General features: G+C 51.1%; 1 protein-coding gene across 1 annotated transcript; it reads left to right on the forward strand.

Annotated features, from left to right (window-relative positions):
* C1R (complement C1r) lies at positions 196 to 11248 on the forward strand. Its single transcript, XM_021092408.1, has 11 exons — positions 196 to 421; positions 1150 to 1378; positions 2917 to 3109; positions 3690 to 3839; positions 3938 to 4134; positions 4422 to 4569; positions 4675 to 4796; positions 7123 to 7201; positions 7595 to 7750; positions 9571 to 9645; positions 10368 to 11248. Coding segments are annotated over exons 1-11 (2121 nt in total). The 5' UTR covers positions 196 to 419; the 3' UTR covers positions 11138 to 11248.

Raw genomic sequence — 17724 nt, forward strand, 5'->3', positions numbered from 1 at the left:
ACTGCAATTTCCACTGGGTAGGAACCCCCGAAACAGAGCAGCAGTGCCTAGAGAGGTGAAGAAAGGTGAAACTCCCATCAGATGTGGAAGTGAAAGTCTGGGCCTCCCACCAAAGGCTTTCCAGTCCCTTAAAACTGCAGACCCATCTCTAGCCCTTCCCCACATGGCCAGCAGGTGGCAGCACCATCAGGGATTTCAAAACCAAAACTAAATCAAATTGGAAACAGACTTTTTTTTTTTGGTTTTGTTTATGCAAATAGTTAGTTCCTTACAACATTTCTCCCGGAATGGTCCCCCCCCTTCCCCCTCCACGGTCATTCCCTCCCCCTTCTCTCCTCTGCATGACTGCGCTCTCCCTGGACACAGAGTGGATGAAGCCGCTGCAGGAGAACCAGGGATCCCCAGAGAGGCCTTGAGAAATGTGAGTAAGGTTGATGGGGACCAAGGAGGGAGGGAGAAGCCAGAGCGGAGAACCCCGGGCACGGGAGGTTTATTCCTGCTCTCAAATTCATTCAGGGAGGTGGGAACACCCTTCCCTTCCCCATATACCTTATCCGTTCCGATGCACACACGCGTGCACACAGTCCAACACGTACCCCCCATCCCTCCTCCTGGGGATGAAAGGAGACCCCAGACCTAGAAAGTGATGTCCAGTGCCTTCCTCCTCCAGCTCATAGGGAACAGTGAGATGGACGGAACCCACTCTGCCCCAGAAGGGGGTCCTGTGCCCCCAACGCCTCCTTCCATAGGTGGTTTCTCCCAGAGGCCTTTGCTGAACCTTTGGAAGCCCTTTCAGGGAGCCATGACGGGAAACCCTCACCCTCAATTAACTGGTCCCAAGCCAGCCCTATTCCAGGAAGGGGAGGGGAGGGGAGGGGAGGGATGGGTCAAGGCAGGGGAGGAGGATGAGGAGAGAGGTGGAGGGAGTGAGATGACCTCTGGACTGGACGCTGCTCTGGGGAGGAACAGCCAGGGCAGCAGCTGACCAGCCTCCCCAATCCACCCTCCCCACCCAGAACATGTCGGTGAGGTCTAGCCTGGACAGAGAGGAAAATGACCATCCCATCCCCCCCTGCGACCACTGCCCAGGTAGCAAGGGCACTTGCTGCACCCCTCCAGCCCTATAGACACCATTTTTCTTTTTGGCAGGTGGCTCGTATACCTCCTGGTGCCAGGCCTGTTCTACAGCTTGGGGGGCACCACGCCCCTCCCTCAGAAGCTCTTTGGGGAGGTGACATCCCCTCGGTACCCCAAGCCTTACCCCAACAACTTTGAGACAACCACTGTCATCACAGTCCCCACGGGATACAGGGTGAAGCTGGTCTTCTGGCAGTTTGACCTGGAGCCTTCGGAAGGCTGTTTCTATGACTATGTCAAGGTAGGGGGTCCGGTCAGGAGGGCAGAGAGAGAGTTGGGGGTCTCTGGAAGCTGGGGACTTGTGCTCCAACCCCCCTGGACACACTCCCCACCTGGGGACACAGCCCCAAGTCTGTAAAAGCTGAGAGTCACGTGGAGTTCTGAGTGTCAAGCGATGCCACGGATGGGCATCCACTGGTTTAGAGACTCTCGGTGGGCACTGAGGGGAGAAACACAGAGGGAAGGAACCAACCCCAGCCTCAGGAAATATCCTGTCTACAGGAGTCAGAAACACCTGCCCCATCTGCTTACTCGCGTGTGGGAGTCTTTGGGAAACCGCTGTGCCTCAGTTTCCCTGTTTCCATGGAGAGTATCACCGTGGCTCCCTGCCTCACCAGGAACACAGGGACAAGGGGAAGGGAGCGGTGCATGGTGGTGGCTCAAGCAGAGCCTTTATTGGGGACAGTGGGCTCATCCCCTAACCCCTGTAATGACTAAGGGCCCCATCCTAGACCCGTCTTTCTACATCCAATAAAAATGAGACTCTCGGAGTTCCCAGTCATGGCACAGTGGCTAACGAATCCGACTAGGAACGATGAGGTTTCGGGTTCAATCCCTGGCCTCGCTCAGTGGGTTAACGATCCGGCGTTGCCGTGAGCTGTGGTGTAGGTCGCAGACGCGGCTCGGATCCCGAATTGCTGTGGCTCTGGTGTAGGCGGGTGGCTATGTCTCCGATTCGACCCCTCGCCTGGGAACCTCCATTTGCCACGGGAGCGGCCCTAGAAAAGTCAAAAAGACAAAATAAGAAGAAGAAAAAGATTCTTGATTCAGGATTCAAGTAGAGCCTACATACAGCCCATAAATACTATGCCCAGGAGAACCCCTGGAGATTATAAGAGAAGAACATGAACAGGATGTGTTTTCCTAGCCCAGAGGACTTGAGACATCGGCAGTGCTAGGGCGGGAAGGGTCTTGGGGGCAGGGTTAGTGAGGAATGGGGGTGGGGGTTAGGGAGGGACATCTTCTGCTCTTGAGGAATTAAAGAATCGGTGAAGAAAGAGGTCAGGGATGCTAGGCGACGCTTGCCGAGCCTGCCAGACCCCAGAGGCTCACACTCAGCTGAGTCTATCGGGAGGCATGGCTGGACTTGAGTGGTTTGACTAAGGTGAGGCGGAACGAGGGCAGAAGATAAAGCAGATCATCCAGGCTCTAGGAAGGAAGGAGTGATGGAGGCTGGGCTGAAGCCATCAGGATTCCAGCAGAAGGCAGGCACAGGAGGAGACAGGAGTGCAGAAAAGTCTGACACAGGCTAGGGGGTCATCAAAAGGGAGGGGCGGTGTTCCAGCCACAGGGTAACGAGCAGGGTTGGCCGATGGGGCTGCAGGGGACAGAGAAAAGGTACCTGGGGAAGCTTGCCACAGCCAGAGCAACAGGCAAAGAGCCGCTGAAGTTGGTCCAGCCAGGAGGCAGGATCCTTCACTGACAGCCTTCCCTGACCTGCCACGTGGCACAGGTCCCCTCGGCAGCTGGACTTCCTCTCCCTTGTCCTTCCTCCACCAGATCTCTGCGGATAAGAAAACGCTGGGGAGGTTCTGCGGGCAGCTGGGCTCTCCCCTGGGAAACCCCCCAGGAAGGAAGGAATTTATGTCCCAAGGGAACAAGATGCTGCTGACCTTTCACACAGATTTCTCCAACGAGGAGAATGGTACCATCATGTTTTACAAGGGCTTCCTCGCCTACTACCAAGCTGTGGGTGAGTGGTCCCTGTGCCGGGCATCTGTCCTCAGTCAGATTGAACAGGGGCTGGAAAAAGGGAACCTGGAATCCGAAGAAGCAGGAGTCCTGGCCTTCCTTGTTTTTCCCCAGAGAGCTTTTTCCAGAAGAGGGCTACCCACCCGGGCCCCGTCCCCATCACGCAGAACGGGATGAGAGAGGCCCCAGGGGTCTGGGTGGCCAGGGGCTGACTCTGTCTTTTGGTCTCCAGTGAGTGACCTCGCAGACACCAGCGCCACCACAGAAGTCCCTCAGCGGGATTTTTTTTTTTTTTTTTTTTTGCTTCTTACGGCTGCACCTGCAGCATATGGAGGTTCCCAGGCTAGGAGTAGAATTAGAACTACAGCAGCCGGCCCACACCACAGCCACAACAATACCAGTTCTGAGTCACGTCTGTGACCTATACAACTGCTCATGGCAACACTGGATCCTTAACCCACTGAGCGAGGCCAGGGATCAAACCAGCAACCTCATGGCTCCTAGTCGTATTCATTTCCCCTGGGCCACAGCGGGAACTCCCCTTAGCGGGATTTAATCCTTCCTTCCTGAATCTTTTCCAGACCTGGATGAATGTGCTTTTCAGCACAACTCAGGGGAGGACAATGCCCAGCAGCCCCGGTGCCAGCACCTGTGTCACAACTACATCGGCGGCTATTTCTGCTCCTGCCACCTAGGCTATGAGCTTCAGGAGGATGGGCATTCCTGCCAGGGTGAGGTCAGGGTGGCCCAGGAGGAGGCTGGGACTGATCAGGGTTTGCTGGGCCAGTCCGAGTCCCCTGGTGACCCCCTTGCGGCTCTGTTCTCACAGCCGAGTGCAGCAGGGAGCTGTTCACAGAGCCTTCAGGCTACATCTCCAGCCTGGAGTACCCCCAGCCCTACCCCCCCGACCTGCGCTGCAACTACAGCATCCGGGTGGAGCGGGGTCTCACCATCCACCTCAAGTTCCTGGAACCCTTCGAAATCGATGACCACCAGCAAGTACACTGTCCCTACGACCAGCTACAGGTATAGCCATCCCAGCCCCAGAGAGACCCCACCCTCTCCATCCCACCCCTCGTGGCTCCTCTCATCCCTGCTTCCTGCTGGACCCTCTAGCCAACATCGCACTTGGGTCCGGCAAGCCCCGACACACCTGCCACATGAATCCCAGAGATCCCTTTCAGCTTCAGTTGAAAACCTACACAAAGCAGGCTTCCCACCACCATCACCACCACCACCACCACCACGGCTCTGGCCCGGAGTGGGGGGTAATGTCTGAATTGGAGAGATGACCCTGCTTCCTCCCCCACTAGATCTATGCCAGCGGGAGGAACATCGGGGAGTTCTGTGGGAGTCAGAGGCCGGCGCCCATTGACACCAACAGCAACGCCGTGGATCTGCTCTTCTTCACAGACGAGTCAGGGGACAGCCGGGGCTGGAAGCTGCACTACACCACGGAAAGTAAGGCTGCCCTCGGCCCTCCCTGGCCAGCAGTGGGGCGGGGTGGGGTGGGAGAAAGAAGGCCAGTGGCTCGGAAATAAACGTGCTCTCTGGTCTCCCCAACAGTCATCAAGTGCCCCCAGCCCAAGACTCTAGACACATTCACCGTCATCCAGGACCTGCAGCCTCAGTACGAGTTCCGGGACTATTTCATCGCCTCCTGCAAACAAGGCTACCAGCTCATGGAGGTGAGAGCAGGGCGGAGGGGAGGGAGGCGGCCCACTGTTCACAGGGCTGGGCTCACAGCAGATTGAGCCTCAGCCACAGACATCCGACTGGAAGGGTCATCTGGTCTGCCAGCTCTCCAACCCAACAGCACCCTGGAAGCGCTTAGGACTTTAAAACACTGATGTCTGAGTCCCCCGCTAGAAGCTGTTCTGTGGGTCTGGAGGGCAGCCTGGGCATCGGGACTACTTAGAGCTACCCAGGTGATTCTAATGCCCAGCCAAGTTTTGTTTTGTTTTGTTTTGTTTTGTTTTGTTTTGTGTTTGTTTTGTTCTGTTTTGTTTTAGGGCCATACCCTGGCATATGGAGTTTCCCAGGCTAGGGGTGGAATTGGAGCTGCAGCCGCCAGGCTATGCCACAGGCACAGCATCTCGGGATCCAAGCCGTGTCTGAAAATCCACACCACAGCTCACAGCAACGTCAGATCCTTAACCTACTGAGTGAAGCCAGGAATCAAATCTGCATTCTCATGGATACTCGTCGGGGTCATTACCCCTGAGCCACAACAGGAACCCCCTCAGCCAAGTTTAAGAGCTGCTGACCTCGCCCAACAACTCACTGTGGAATTAGGAACCCAGTGGGCGGGGCCGGAGGCGAAGTATACAAGAAATGACTCACTCAACATTACTGGGTTTGTGCACAGCAGGGACTAGCACCACATCCTCTTGCTCCAGGGATCTTGGTTTGGGTTGTTTTTAGTTTTTTCTTAAAGACCTAGTTGGCTTTATTGAATAATTCATGAATCGGGCAATATCCCATCTAACAGCTCGAGGGCTCTTTTATGCACATCGGAGGTCTTACCCCAGGTCCACCACCCTGTCCTCCGCTTTGCAGCCCCAGAATATGGTTTTCACTACTGGTCAAGCTGATAAAAGCCAGTAAACTAAAATGCTATTTTTAAAAGTGACATATAGGAGTTCCCACTGTGGCTCAGTGGATTAAGAATCCACCTGTGGTGGCTCGGGTCGCTGCAGAGGTATGGATTCAATCCTGGCCCCAAGCGGTGGGTTAAAGGATATGGAGTGGCCCCAGCTGTGGCGTAGGCTGCAACTGCAGCTCAGATTCAATCCCTAGCCCAGGAAATTCCACATGCTGCAGGTACAGCCACCAAAAAAAAAAAAAAAAAAAAAAAGACATGCAATTGGAGTTAACCCTGACCAGGGACCCAGGACTGGACATCTCATCTCTGTTCAACAGATCCCCTTGGAAGACCTAATGGGAATCAGAGAAGAGACCTTTGGTTTGTCGTTCAGGTGTAGTGAGTTCACCCAACAAACATTTTAAGTGTTTACGGAGTGTCAGGCTGTGTCCTGGAGAAGGAGGTAGGGCAAAAAGAAGTATGTGTGTTCACACCACCTTTGTGGAGCTTACTCTTGAATGTTGCATGGAGCTGAGTGAGCCAGGGATGTTTCCTGCACCACCACCCCCAGCTCAGGTTACAGCCCAGCCGTCCTGTGCCACCCACACCCTTAACTTGGCATTTGTCATTCATGTCACAGAATATAAAGCAAGCCACATGATTTACCTCACATTGTTTATGTTTCTCTGGGACATCTGGTTCTCATAAACATGTCCTTGCAGTCTTTTCCAGGGCTCACTATCTGGGAGGATTGTTGCTCTGAATAAAACTCATTCAGGAGTTCCCGTCACGGCTCAGTGGTTAACGAATCCAACTAGGAACCATGAGGTTGCGGGTTCGATCCCTGGCCTCGCTCAGTGGGTTGAAGATTCGGAATTGCCATGAGCTGTGGTGTAGGTCACAGGCACAGCTCGGATCTCACGTGGCTGTGGCTGTCTCGTAGGCCGGCAGCTACAGCTCCAATTGGACTCCTAGCCTGGGAACCTCCATATGCCGCAGTGCAGCCCTAAAAAGCAAAATGAAGGAGAAGAAGATTGCAGTCTAAGGGTGATGAGACGATGAAGGCATTCCAGAGGGAGAAAAACCTGGTTCTGCTTCACAGAACTGGACTTATTGGGTGTTTTTTTTAATTGAAAACTGTGGGGTTTACTTGGACCTCAGGGGAAACAGGCAAGAGTCTAGAGAGAGGATTATTGGGTCTAACCATGAACCCTTGCCCTGAACTGCGGTGTGGCTCAGGGAGCCCATCTGTAAGTCTGGTCTGAAAGGACCAGCTAGGAACAAGGACAAGGAAGCCATGTGCACGGGTGCTGAGGTCTGGGAGTTGGAGAGATGACCTCGTGTTCCCTCCAGCTCCTGTGCCAGTGAGGGTGGGAAGGGAGCTGAAGCACCTCCTTGTACTAATGGCGCTTCTACCTCTGCTCAAACAGGGGAAGCAGGTGCTACTGTCCTTCACAGCTGTCTGCCAGGATGATGGCACGTGGCATCGCGCCATGCCCAGGTGCAAGAGTAAGTTACAACTCAGGGATGTGTCTGCCCCCCGGGGGCCCTGCCACCCGCTAGCCTGGGGATCTAGGCTGAGAAGGGAAGAGGGGTCTGGACTGAGCATCTCCCCGCAAAGACCCTCCCCTGATGTGTCCTTTGAAGCCTGTGGCCCATCCAGGCACCAGTCAGCCCTCATCTCAGCAGGACTGATGGTTCTGCCCAGCACTGAATTCCATCCAATTCCCATACATCACAAGAGCCCCTCCCACCCCCAGCCCCGCCACTGACCATATTTCCGGAAGGTTCTCAGCGTGTTCTGTGGATCCACTCCTGTTCTGTGGGCAAACAACTCACATTCCTCCCACTGAGCTTCCAGTACAGTCCTCGGCTCTCATGCATTCCTGTGTTCTCTCCAAGTCAAGGACTGTGGGCGGCCCAAAAGCCTGCCCAATGGGGACTTCAATTACATCACCACAAAGGGGGTGAACACCTACCAGGCCCGTATCCAGTACTACTGCCGAGAGCCGTATTACAAGATGCACACCGGAGGGGGCAGCAGCAAGTCTGAGCGAGGTAAGGCCTCATGCAACGGCAGTCTTCCTGCTCTTCTTAGGACATTCCCTCCTGAGATTTCTCCCCATAGATTCCCTAGGAAGTGTCAATTAAGCTATCTTTTCAGGAGTTCCCATCATGGCTCAGCAGTAACGAATCTGACTAGTATCCATGAGGACGCTGGTTCAATTCCTGTCCTCACTCCGTGGGTTAAGGATCTGGCATTGCCTTGAGCTGTGGTATAGGTTGCAGACATGGCTCGGATCCCACATTGCTGTGGCTGTGGCGTAGGCTGGTGGCTACAGCTCCGATTCCCAGGTTCCCTAGCCTGGGAACCTCCATATGCCGTGGGGGTGGCCCTATAAAGACAAAAAAGACAAACAAACAAACAAAAAAAGATATATTTTCTGGGCACTGACTTCGGGAGTGCCAAGAGCTGTCTAATAGGGTTGAAGAAGGAGACACCTGAGCGGATACAAAGAATCGAATCTCACAAACAGCTCCTTCTCACCAACACCTCCGCCACCACCATCCCCACCACCCCCACTGTCACCACCTCCAGCACAATCGCCACTCTGAATGCCGCCACCAACACTGTCATCACCACCACTGCAGCTATTGCAGTGGGACCTCCCCAGCGGTCTTCCCAGAAACCCTCTCAGGCTTCTCTGTTGTGACATTTTGCACTGAGGTTGACTAAATGACTCTCAAACTCCTCTATGGATATCATTAAACCTTTTTTTGTAATGAAAGAAATCACATGCTTTGTAGGTTTGAAACATGCAAAAAAGGAAAACATTGCAGTTCCCAGTGTGGCTCAGCAGTTACAAACCCAACTAGTATCCATGAGGATGCGGGTTTGATCCATGGCCCCGCTCAGTGGGTTAAGGGCCTGGTGTTGCTGTGTCTGTGGTGTAGGCTAGCCAGCTACAGCTCCAATGGACCCCTAGCCAGGGAACTGCCATCTGCTGTGGGTGCAGCCCTAAAAAGCAAAAAAAAAAAAAAAAAAAAAGGGGAAGTTATGTGAACTTGTGCAAATTATTTAAACTCAGTTTCCTGGTCTGTAAGATGGGGATAATGATGTACATCAGAAAGTACCTGTCATGGCGCAGAGGAAACGAGTCTAACTAGGAACCATGAGGTTGTAGGTTCGATCCCTGGCCTCGCTCAGTGGGTTAAGGATCCCACATTGCCGTGAGCTGTGGTGTAGGTTGCAGACGCGGCTCAGATGCCCAGTTGCTGTGGCTCTGGCGTAGGCCAGCAGCTGTAGCTCCAATTCAACCTCTAGCCTGGGACCCTCCATATGCCTCAGGTGCGGCCCTAAAAAGCAAAAAAAAAAAAAAAAAAAAAAAGTGTCACTGTGGTGCTGCTTAAATGAGAGAATGCAGATAAAGTGCTGAGCAACAAGCAGGGCATACTGTCATCCATCAGAAAGCAGAGCTTCTGGGAGTTCCCCGGTGGTCTAGTGGTTAGGATTACATCCCGGGTAAGCCATTGCACACCGTGGCCAAAAAAAAAAGGAAACAGAGTTACCTTTATCTATAACCCAGAACCAAGATGCAACTACTGATGGGACTTTGATAAATTCCCACCAGTTTTTGTGTCTACTTTCACAGATAGGGGTCATGTCGAATATAATAGTTAAGTATTCTGATTTTTCCACTTCACATTAAAACAAAAATATGCATATGGAGCCTCTTAACACTTTCGATATCCCATCTGCCTGTATTTGAACCTTTCCCATTGATCCTCCTTCTCTCTCTGGGTTCTCTCTCATCCTGGGTGCTCACTGGCCCCTGCCTGAGACCTCCCAACCTGAGCACAGCCCCCTCTCCCCTCAGGGGCGTATACCTGCTCAGCCCAGGGCGTTTGGATGAATGAGCTGGAAGGAGAGACGATGCCTCGGTGTTTGCCAGGTGAGTGGACACTCTCTGCTGTCCTCCGTGGGTCTGGCAGCCCTAGAGGGCGTCAGAGGAGGCACGGAGAAGGGAGAGACACTCTGGCTTGAAGCTGAAGACAGACATGGAAGGTCAGGGAAGATGAGAGGGGCAGAGGGACCCAGAGATGCTGGACCTGTCCTGAATTCCTTCCCTTTCACTGAGCAGCTGGCAGATGGGAGGAATGCAAAAAGCAAAGAAAACCCCAAGGAGGGAGTTCCCTGGTGGCTCTGTGGGTTAAGGATCCAGCTTGTCACTGCTGTGGCTCAGATTGCTGCTGAGGCACAAGCGTGATCCCTGGCATGTCGGGCCAAAAAATAAACAAACAAACCTCTAGTGAGAATAAACGAGAATGAGTAGCGGAGTTCCCACTGTGGCACAAAGGGATCGGCGGCATCTTGAGAGCCCTGGGACAGGTTTGACCCCCCCCACCTGGCACAGGGGGTTAAGGATCCAGCGTGGCGGCAGCTGGCTTAGGTTGTGACTGTGGCTGGGATCCGATTCCTGGCCCGGGGAACTCCATAGCCTGGCCGCCAAAAAAAGAAAAAACAAAAAGAATGAGTGGAGGCTGATCACATCGGAGGTGTGGGGAGGGAGGAGAGAGAAGAAAAGTCCCTGAACCAAAAAGAGGGGCCAAGAGGGCCACAGAGGGAGAGGTGGCCGGAAGCTGAGTTCTTGCCACCTCGCATTCTCCTCTCCAGTGTGCGGGAAACCGGTCAACCCTGTGGAAGAGAAGCAGCGCATCATCGGAGGCAGGAAGGCCAAGCCGGGCAGTTTCCCCTGGCAGGCCTTCACCAACATCTACGGGCACGGGGGCGGCGCGCTGCTGGGCGACCGCTGGATCCTCACGGCTGCGCACACGCTCAAGCCCAAGGAGTACGATGAGCAGAACAACGCCTCCGTGGACGTGTTCCTGGGCCACGTGAATGTGGACGAGATCACCAAGCTGGGCAACCACCCGGTGCGCCGGTTCATCATCCACCCAGACTACCGCCAGGAAGACAGCCACAGCTTCGAGGGGGACATCGCCCTCCTGGAGCTGGAAAACAGCGTCACCCTGGGCCCCGACATCCTCCCTATCTGCCTCCCTGACAACGACACCTTCTACGACTGGGGCTTCATGGGCTACGTCAGTGGCTTTGGGATAACAGAGAGGAAACTGTCTCATGACCTCAGGTATGTCCATCTGCCCATAGCTAAACGAGAGATGTGCCAGAGCTGGCTCCAGAAAAAAAATAGGAACGATGTGTTTTCGCGGAACATGTTCTGTGCTGGGTCCCCGACTCTAAAGCAGGATTCCTGCCAGGGGGACAGCGGAGGGGTCTTTGCAATGAAGGATGAGAAAAATGACCAGTGGGTGGCCATGGGCATTGTGTCCTGGGGCATCGGCTGTGGCGAGGGCTACGGCTTCTACACCAAAGTGCTCAACTACGTCGACTGGATCAAAAAGGAGATGGAGAAGGCGGGCTGAACCCAGAACTCGCTAGGTCAGAATCCAGAGAGTAGAGTGTTTAATAAAAAATTATCTGACCAGTTGTTGGTAACCACTAAGAATCCATATTAAAAATCACTGATGCAGAAAGGCACGGTGTGAAATTAATTCTCTTCTCTAGAATCCCATCCACATTCTTCATCTGAAACCACCCAAAGATCGCCTTTCTCTCCCCTCAAGATTGTAGAAGGTGGGAGTTCCCATTGTGGCTCAGCAAGTTAAGAACACGACTAGTATTCATGAGGATGCAGGTTGGATCCCTGGCCTCGCTCGGTGGGTTAAGGATCCAGCATTGCCACAAGCTTTGGCCCATGTCATAGATGCGACTCCTATCTGGTGTTGCTGTGGCTGTGCTGTAGGCCGGCAGCGGCCGCTCCGATTCAACCCCATCCTGGGAACTTCCATATGCAGCAGGTGCAGCCCTAAAAAGACAAACAAACAAGCAAAAAGAATTGCAGAAGATACGTTCCACCATCTCTAGTTATCCTTGGCTTCTTCCATTTTTATACCATCATGTAATTGAATAGAAATCCTTAAAAGAAAATTCTATGACAAAGTCCAGTGTATATTTACATTTACTAAATATAAAAATATTTTGCAAAATCATATGTAAAATATCTACTTAGGAAGGCAATGAGGACAATGAAATTTATCCCCACATTTACAACTAGAGTTGTGGAGAACTTCTGTATTTTGTTTTGATTGTACAATAAGATGAAAATCCTGATTGTCCCACATACGCAGTTGCAGCTTTTTTCTTTTCTTTTCTTTTTAGACAGGAAAGTAGGAGATATTGGGCATAATGAGGGGACGGCACCAAGGTTCTCATGAGTGAGGACCTGCCATTTGTTCAGGGGACAGCAATTAGGGATGTATTTGACCCCACAGCCATCCAGGATAAGCCACTTTTCTGCCACCATATTTTCAAATTCATCCGTGTTGAACCTAGTAAACCCCCACTTTCTGGACATGTGGATCTTCTGATGGCCGGGGAACTTGAACTTGGCCCTGCGAACGACTTCAGGCACATATTCCTTGTTCTGCAGCTTGGTGGGAATGGACATTGTGACTTGGCCAATGTGGACCCTGGCCACCGTGCCCTGGGGCTTTCCAAAGACACCAAATATACCTGTCTGAGGCCTAGACTGGGGACAGCATGCCAGTCATGAAAGTCCACTAGAAAGGGCTGTTTCCAAGGTCCTTTAGGGCAACTTATAATTGCCTGCATACCGAGGAGGCTGCTGTTCACAGTCATTGCCCGCTAGGCCCCCCTTGGGAAAAGAGCACTGTCAGCTTAACTGGCTGAAAATCCTTTTTCTTTACAAAAATGAAGAAACAAACAAACCAACTTGGCAGCACCCAGGGCATATAAAAGTTCCCAGACCAGGGATCGCACTGTACCACAGCAGTGACCAGAGCCACAGCAGTGACAGCACTGGATCCTTAACCCACTGAACCATGAGAGAATGCCTAAAAATTTTTTTATAACAGCTTTTTTAACAGCCCACCTTCCAATCTCTAAATGTCCCTTAAGAGAGCAGTTCCCGGAGTTCCCGTCGTGGTTCAGTGGTTAACAAACCTGACTAACATCCGTGAGGATGTGGGTTCAATCCCTGGCTCAGGGTTAAGGATCTGGCATTGCCATGAGCTGTGGTGTAGGTCACAGACGCGACTCAGATCCCGAGTTGCTGTGGCTGTGGTGTAGGCCGGCGGCTGCAGCTCCAATTAGACCCCTAGCCTGGGAACCTCCACATGCCATGGGTGCGGCCCAAAAAGACAAAAAAATAAATAAAATAAAGACGAGAGAGAGAGAGAGAGAGAGAGAGAGAGAGAGGAGTTCCTGTCCTGGCTCCGCAGAAACAAATCTGACCCGTAACCATGAGGATGCAGATTCGACCACGGGCCTCAATAAGTGGATTAAGGATTTAGCACTGCCATGAGCTGTGGCATAGGTCAGAGATGTGGCTTGGATCCGGCGTGGCATAGGCCGGCAGATGCAGCTCTGATTCAGCCCCTAGTCTGGGAACTTCCACATGCTTCAGGTTCGGGCCTACAAAGACAAAAAAAAAAGTGTTTGCAGAAGTGAAACACCTTCAGAATTCCAAAGGAGGTGGGAGTGGAGTGGGTAGAGAAGGTCACGGTAAATACAAAAAGTAAAAAATTCAGCTATTAATTTTTTTCTTTTTTGTCTTTTTGTCTTTTCTTGGGCCGCTCCCGTGGCATATGGAGGTTCCCAGACTAGGGGTCTAATGGGAGCTGCGGCCGCCGGCCTACACCAGAGCCACAGCAACTTGGGATCCAAGCTGCGTCTGCAACCTACACCACAGCTCACGGCAACGCCAGATCCTTAACCCACTGAGCAAGGCCAGTGATCAATCCCACAACCTAATGGTTCCTAGTTGGATTTGTTAACCACGACAGGAACTCTGACTATGTTATTTATAGAGTTCCTGGCAAAGTTAAGATTCTGAGTCCTTGGTCCTTATTGCAATCATCAAAGGTGATCCCAGGAGAATCCAGTGACTGCTCTGATCTCCCTGGTTCCCACTCCTTTCCCCCAAAGTCATGTGCATCTTATTCTTCAAGTGCACTGGAATAGAAAAATAAGGACAAAACCAATACTCTGCAAATAGACAATAGGAAAAATAATAGAGAAATTGATTTCTGACTTTGGAGTTTAATGTAACTCATAATAAGGAAAATATTAATTAATTAATTAATTAATTAATTAATTAAGACACCACTCTCTTTTTGGCCACGCCAGAGGCATGCAGAAGTTTCCGGGCCAGGAATGGAACCCTGCAATGTAGATGTAACCAGAGCCACACCAATGGCAGTGCTGGATCCTTAACCCACTGAGCCACAAGGGAACTCCAAGACATTACCTTTTTACCTCTAAGACTGGCAAAGATAATATATTATATTGGTAAAGATGTAGAGAAACTAGATACTCATACATTGTTTTTTGGGATGTAGATTTATACAAACTCTATAGAAAGCAATTGGTAACATGTAATCAAAATTATAGGAGCTCCTGTTGTGGCTCAGCGGTTAACAAATCTGACTAGCATCCACGAGGACACAGGATCAATCCCTGGCTTTGCTCAGTGGGTTAAGGATCCAGGATTGCCTTGAGCTGTGGTATAGGTCGCAGACTCGGCTCGGATCCTGCGTTGCTGTGGCTGTGGTGTAGGCCGGCAGCTAGAGCTCCAATTGGACCCCTAGCCTGGGAACCTCCATATGCTGTGAGTGAGGCCCTGAAAACAAAACAAAACAAACAAACCAAAAAAACTCATTAAAAAAAATGTTAAGGAGTTCCCATAGTGGCACAATGGAAACAAATCTGACTAGGAACCATGAGTTTGTGGGTTCGATCCCTGGCCTCGATCAGTGGGTTAAGGATCTGGCATGGCCATGAGCTGTGGTGTAGGTGGCAGATGCAGCTCAGATCCTGTGTTATTGTGGCTCTGGCGTAGGCCAGCAGCTGTAGCTCCAATTAGACCCCTAGCCTGGGAACCTCCACATGCCGCAGGTGCAGCCCTAAAGAGCAAAAAAAAAAAAAAAGTTAAGTTTCTAATAATCAATTTGGGCCAAGATGGAGTAACCAGGATCAGACTGACCCTCCCTCCTGAAACAAGCAAACAACAGCAACAACAGCAAAAACATCAAACATATGAAACAACAGGGTTTTTTTCTGGGGGGGGGGTTGTTTTGTTTTGTTTTTTGTCTTTTGTCCTTTTAGGGCCACACCCGCGGCATATGGAGGTTCCCAGGCTAGGGGTCTAACCGGAGCCGTAGCCACCAGCCTACGCCAGAGCCACAGCAATGCAGGATCTGAGCCGCATCTGCAACCCATACCACAGCTCACAGCAACACTGGATCCCTAACCCACTGAGCAAGGCCAGGGATCAAACCTGCAATCTCATGGGTCCTAGTCAGATTCGTTTCCACTGTGCCACAAAGGGAACTCCTGAAACAATAGTTTTCAATACACTGGACCTCTGGTACCAGAGACAATGATTCTGGAGAGACTGAGCCCTATGACTGCCCAGCTTACTGCCTTGAGAGGTTCCAAACTGAGGTGCTGAGAGGAGGAACTCATGTCAGTGGACTCTCTGAGTGGAGGAGACAGAGCCAAAGGTGCATAGAACCAAGTATCAAAGAGGAGAGAGCCACACCTACAAAGAGGGAACAGCCACACCTACATGCAAGGACATGACTGCAGGATGGAGGGAAAAAGCTGTGTTAGCTGGCTAGAGGGAATAGTACCCAGCGATTACCAGGGCTGGGTACAGCACCAGATCCTGCCAGCCGGACTAGAGAACCTCAGAATTCATGGGGCATGGGGTAGGTCTGCAGAAGGTTCTTGCCTCAGTAGCAAGGAACAGTGCGCCCTACATTAAATGCTGCTCTAGTCCCAGCTAACAAATGTTAAAAGCAAGACCCCAAAGGCTCTAACTGTTTCCAAGTAACTTAACTGAGTCCCAGAACAAAGCTGAAATATATTTATAGAACTACAAAAATATCCAGCACCAGCAAGATAAAATTCGCAGTCCAGCAACCAATGAAAGAATATGAGATATACAAAGAAGCAGGAAAATATAATCTGTAATGAGGAGAAAAATCCACCAAAACCAAAGCAAGGAGCTTGTGCTGTGGTGCAAATGGATCATGGGCATCTCTGGAGCACTGGGACATGGGTTCAATCCCTGGCCCAGCACAGTGGTTTAAGGATCTGGCGTTGCGACAGCTGTGGCTCTGGTAGTAACAGTGGCTCAGATCTGATCCCTGGCCAGGGAGCTCCATGTGCCATGGGGCAGCCAAAAGTGGAAAGAAAAAAAAAAAATACACAAGCCAAAACAGACACAGATACAACAATTAGCAGACAGAGACATTAAAATAAATTGTTATAACTGTATCCTGTGTGTTCAAAAAGTTACAAATATGCCTATTAGACATCCAAGGAGAGATGCTGAATAGCTTGAACAGCCTCCAAATTGGTGTATAAATTTGGAGTTGACAGAAGAGGTCTCAGCTAAACATGTAAATTTCAGAGTCACATATGGTGGATGTTAAAAGCCACTGCTTGAATGAGGCCACCAAGGGAGTGAAGTTGGATAGAGAAGAGAAGCAGACCAATGACTATGCCCTGAGACTCGCCAGAATTAAAAGTCTGGGAGAATAAGACAAATCAGGAAAGGAGGCTTAAAAATAGTGACTGCTATGGGATGAATGTCTGGGTCCTCTCAAAATCCATATGGTGAAGGAGTTCCCATCCTGTCTCAGCAGAAACGAACCTGACTAGTATCCATAAGGACTCCCGTTCAATCCCTGGCCTCACTCAGTGGGTTAAAGATCTGGCGTTGCCATGGGCAGTGGTATAGGTCGCAGACACAGCTCAGATCCCAGATTGCTGTGGCTGTGGTGTAGGCCAACAGCTACAGCTCTGATTCTACGCCAGCCTGAGAACCTCTATATGCCACAAGTACGGCCCCAAAAAGACAAAAAAAAAAAAAAAAATTATATGTTGAAGACTTAACTTTCAACATGATGGTATTTGGAGGTGGGCCCTTTGGGAAGTACTTGGTTCAGATCAGGTCATCAGGGTAAGACCCTCATAATGTGATTCGTGCCCTTGGAAAGAGGAGGCTCTCCCTCCACACGCATGCTCCAAGGAAAGGTCAAGTGGGCACGCAGTAAAGGCTGTCTGCAAGCCAGGAAAAGCGACTTCACCAAGAACTGAATCTTCTGGCACCATGACCTTGGACTTCCCAGCTTCCAGATGTCCACAATGCCTGTGGTCTAAGCCACCCAGTCCATGGTGCTTCATTATAGCAGTCTGAGCTGACTAAGAGAGTGACCACTGAGGCAGGAGGAAAACCCAGAGAGTCCAGAATTTCAGAAGCCAAGGAAAGAAAGTGCATCAAGGCAAAGGAGTGATCTCTGATCGACCTGGCAAATGTCGCTTGTAAGTCAAGGTGAAGACGGAAGATGGAACCTGGGATAAAGCAATGTCAAATGTCAAAGTCAGTGGTGATCCAGAGAAGCACGGTTTGGAGGATCGATAGAGATAAAAGGCAGACTGGAGATGGTGAGAGAGTGGGAAAAAGAAGAACTGCAGACAGAGTATAATCAATCATTTTAAGGAATTTGCTGCAAAAGGGAACAAAGAAATAGGGTAAGCTGTCGGAGGAACTGGAATCAAGAGAAGGATTTTGTGCCTGCACGTGCGTGTTTAGGGCCTCACCCATGACATAGGGAGGTTCCCAAGTTGGAGTCGAATTGGAGCTGTGGCCCCTGGCCTATGCCACAGCCACAACAATGCCAGATCTGAGCCATGTCTGTGACTTATACCACAGCTCACCACAATGCCAGATCCTTAACCCACTGAGAGAGGCCAGGGATCGAACCTGCATCCTCATGGATGCTAGTCAGATTCATTTCCACTGAGCCACTAAGGTAACTCTAAGAAGACAGCCCCTTTTTTTTTTTTTTTTTTTTTGGTCTTTTGTCTTATTAGGGCCACATCTGAAGCATATGGAGGTTCCCAGGCTAGGGGTTCAATC

This window comes from Sus scrofa, chromosome 5, assembly GCF_000003025.6.
Source record: "Sus scrofa isolate TJ Tabasco breed Duroc chromosome 5, Sscrofa11.1, whole genome shotgun sequence".
Lineage (NCBI taxonomy): Eukaryota > Metazoa > Chordata > Mammalia > Artiodactyla > Suidae > Sus > Sus scrofa.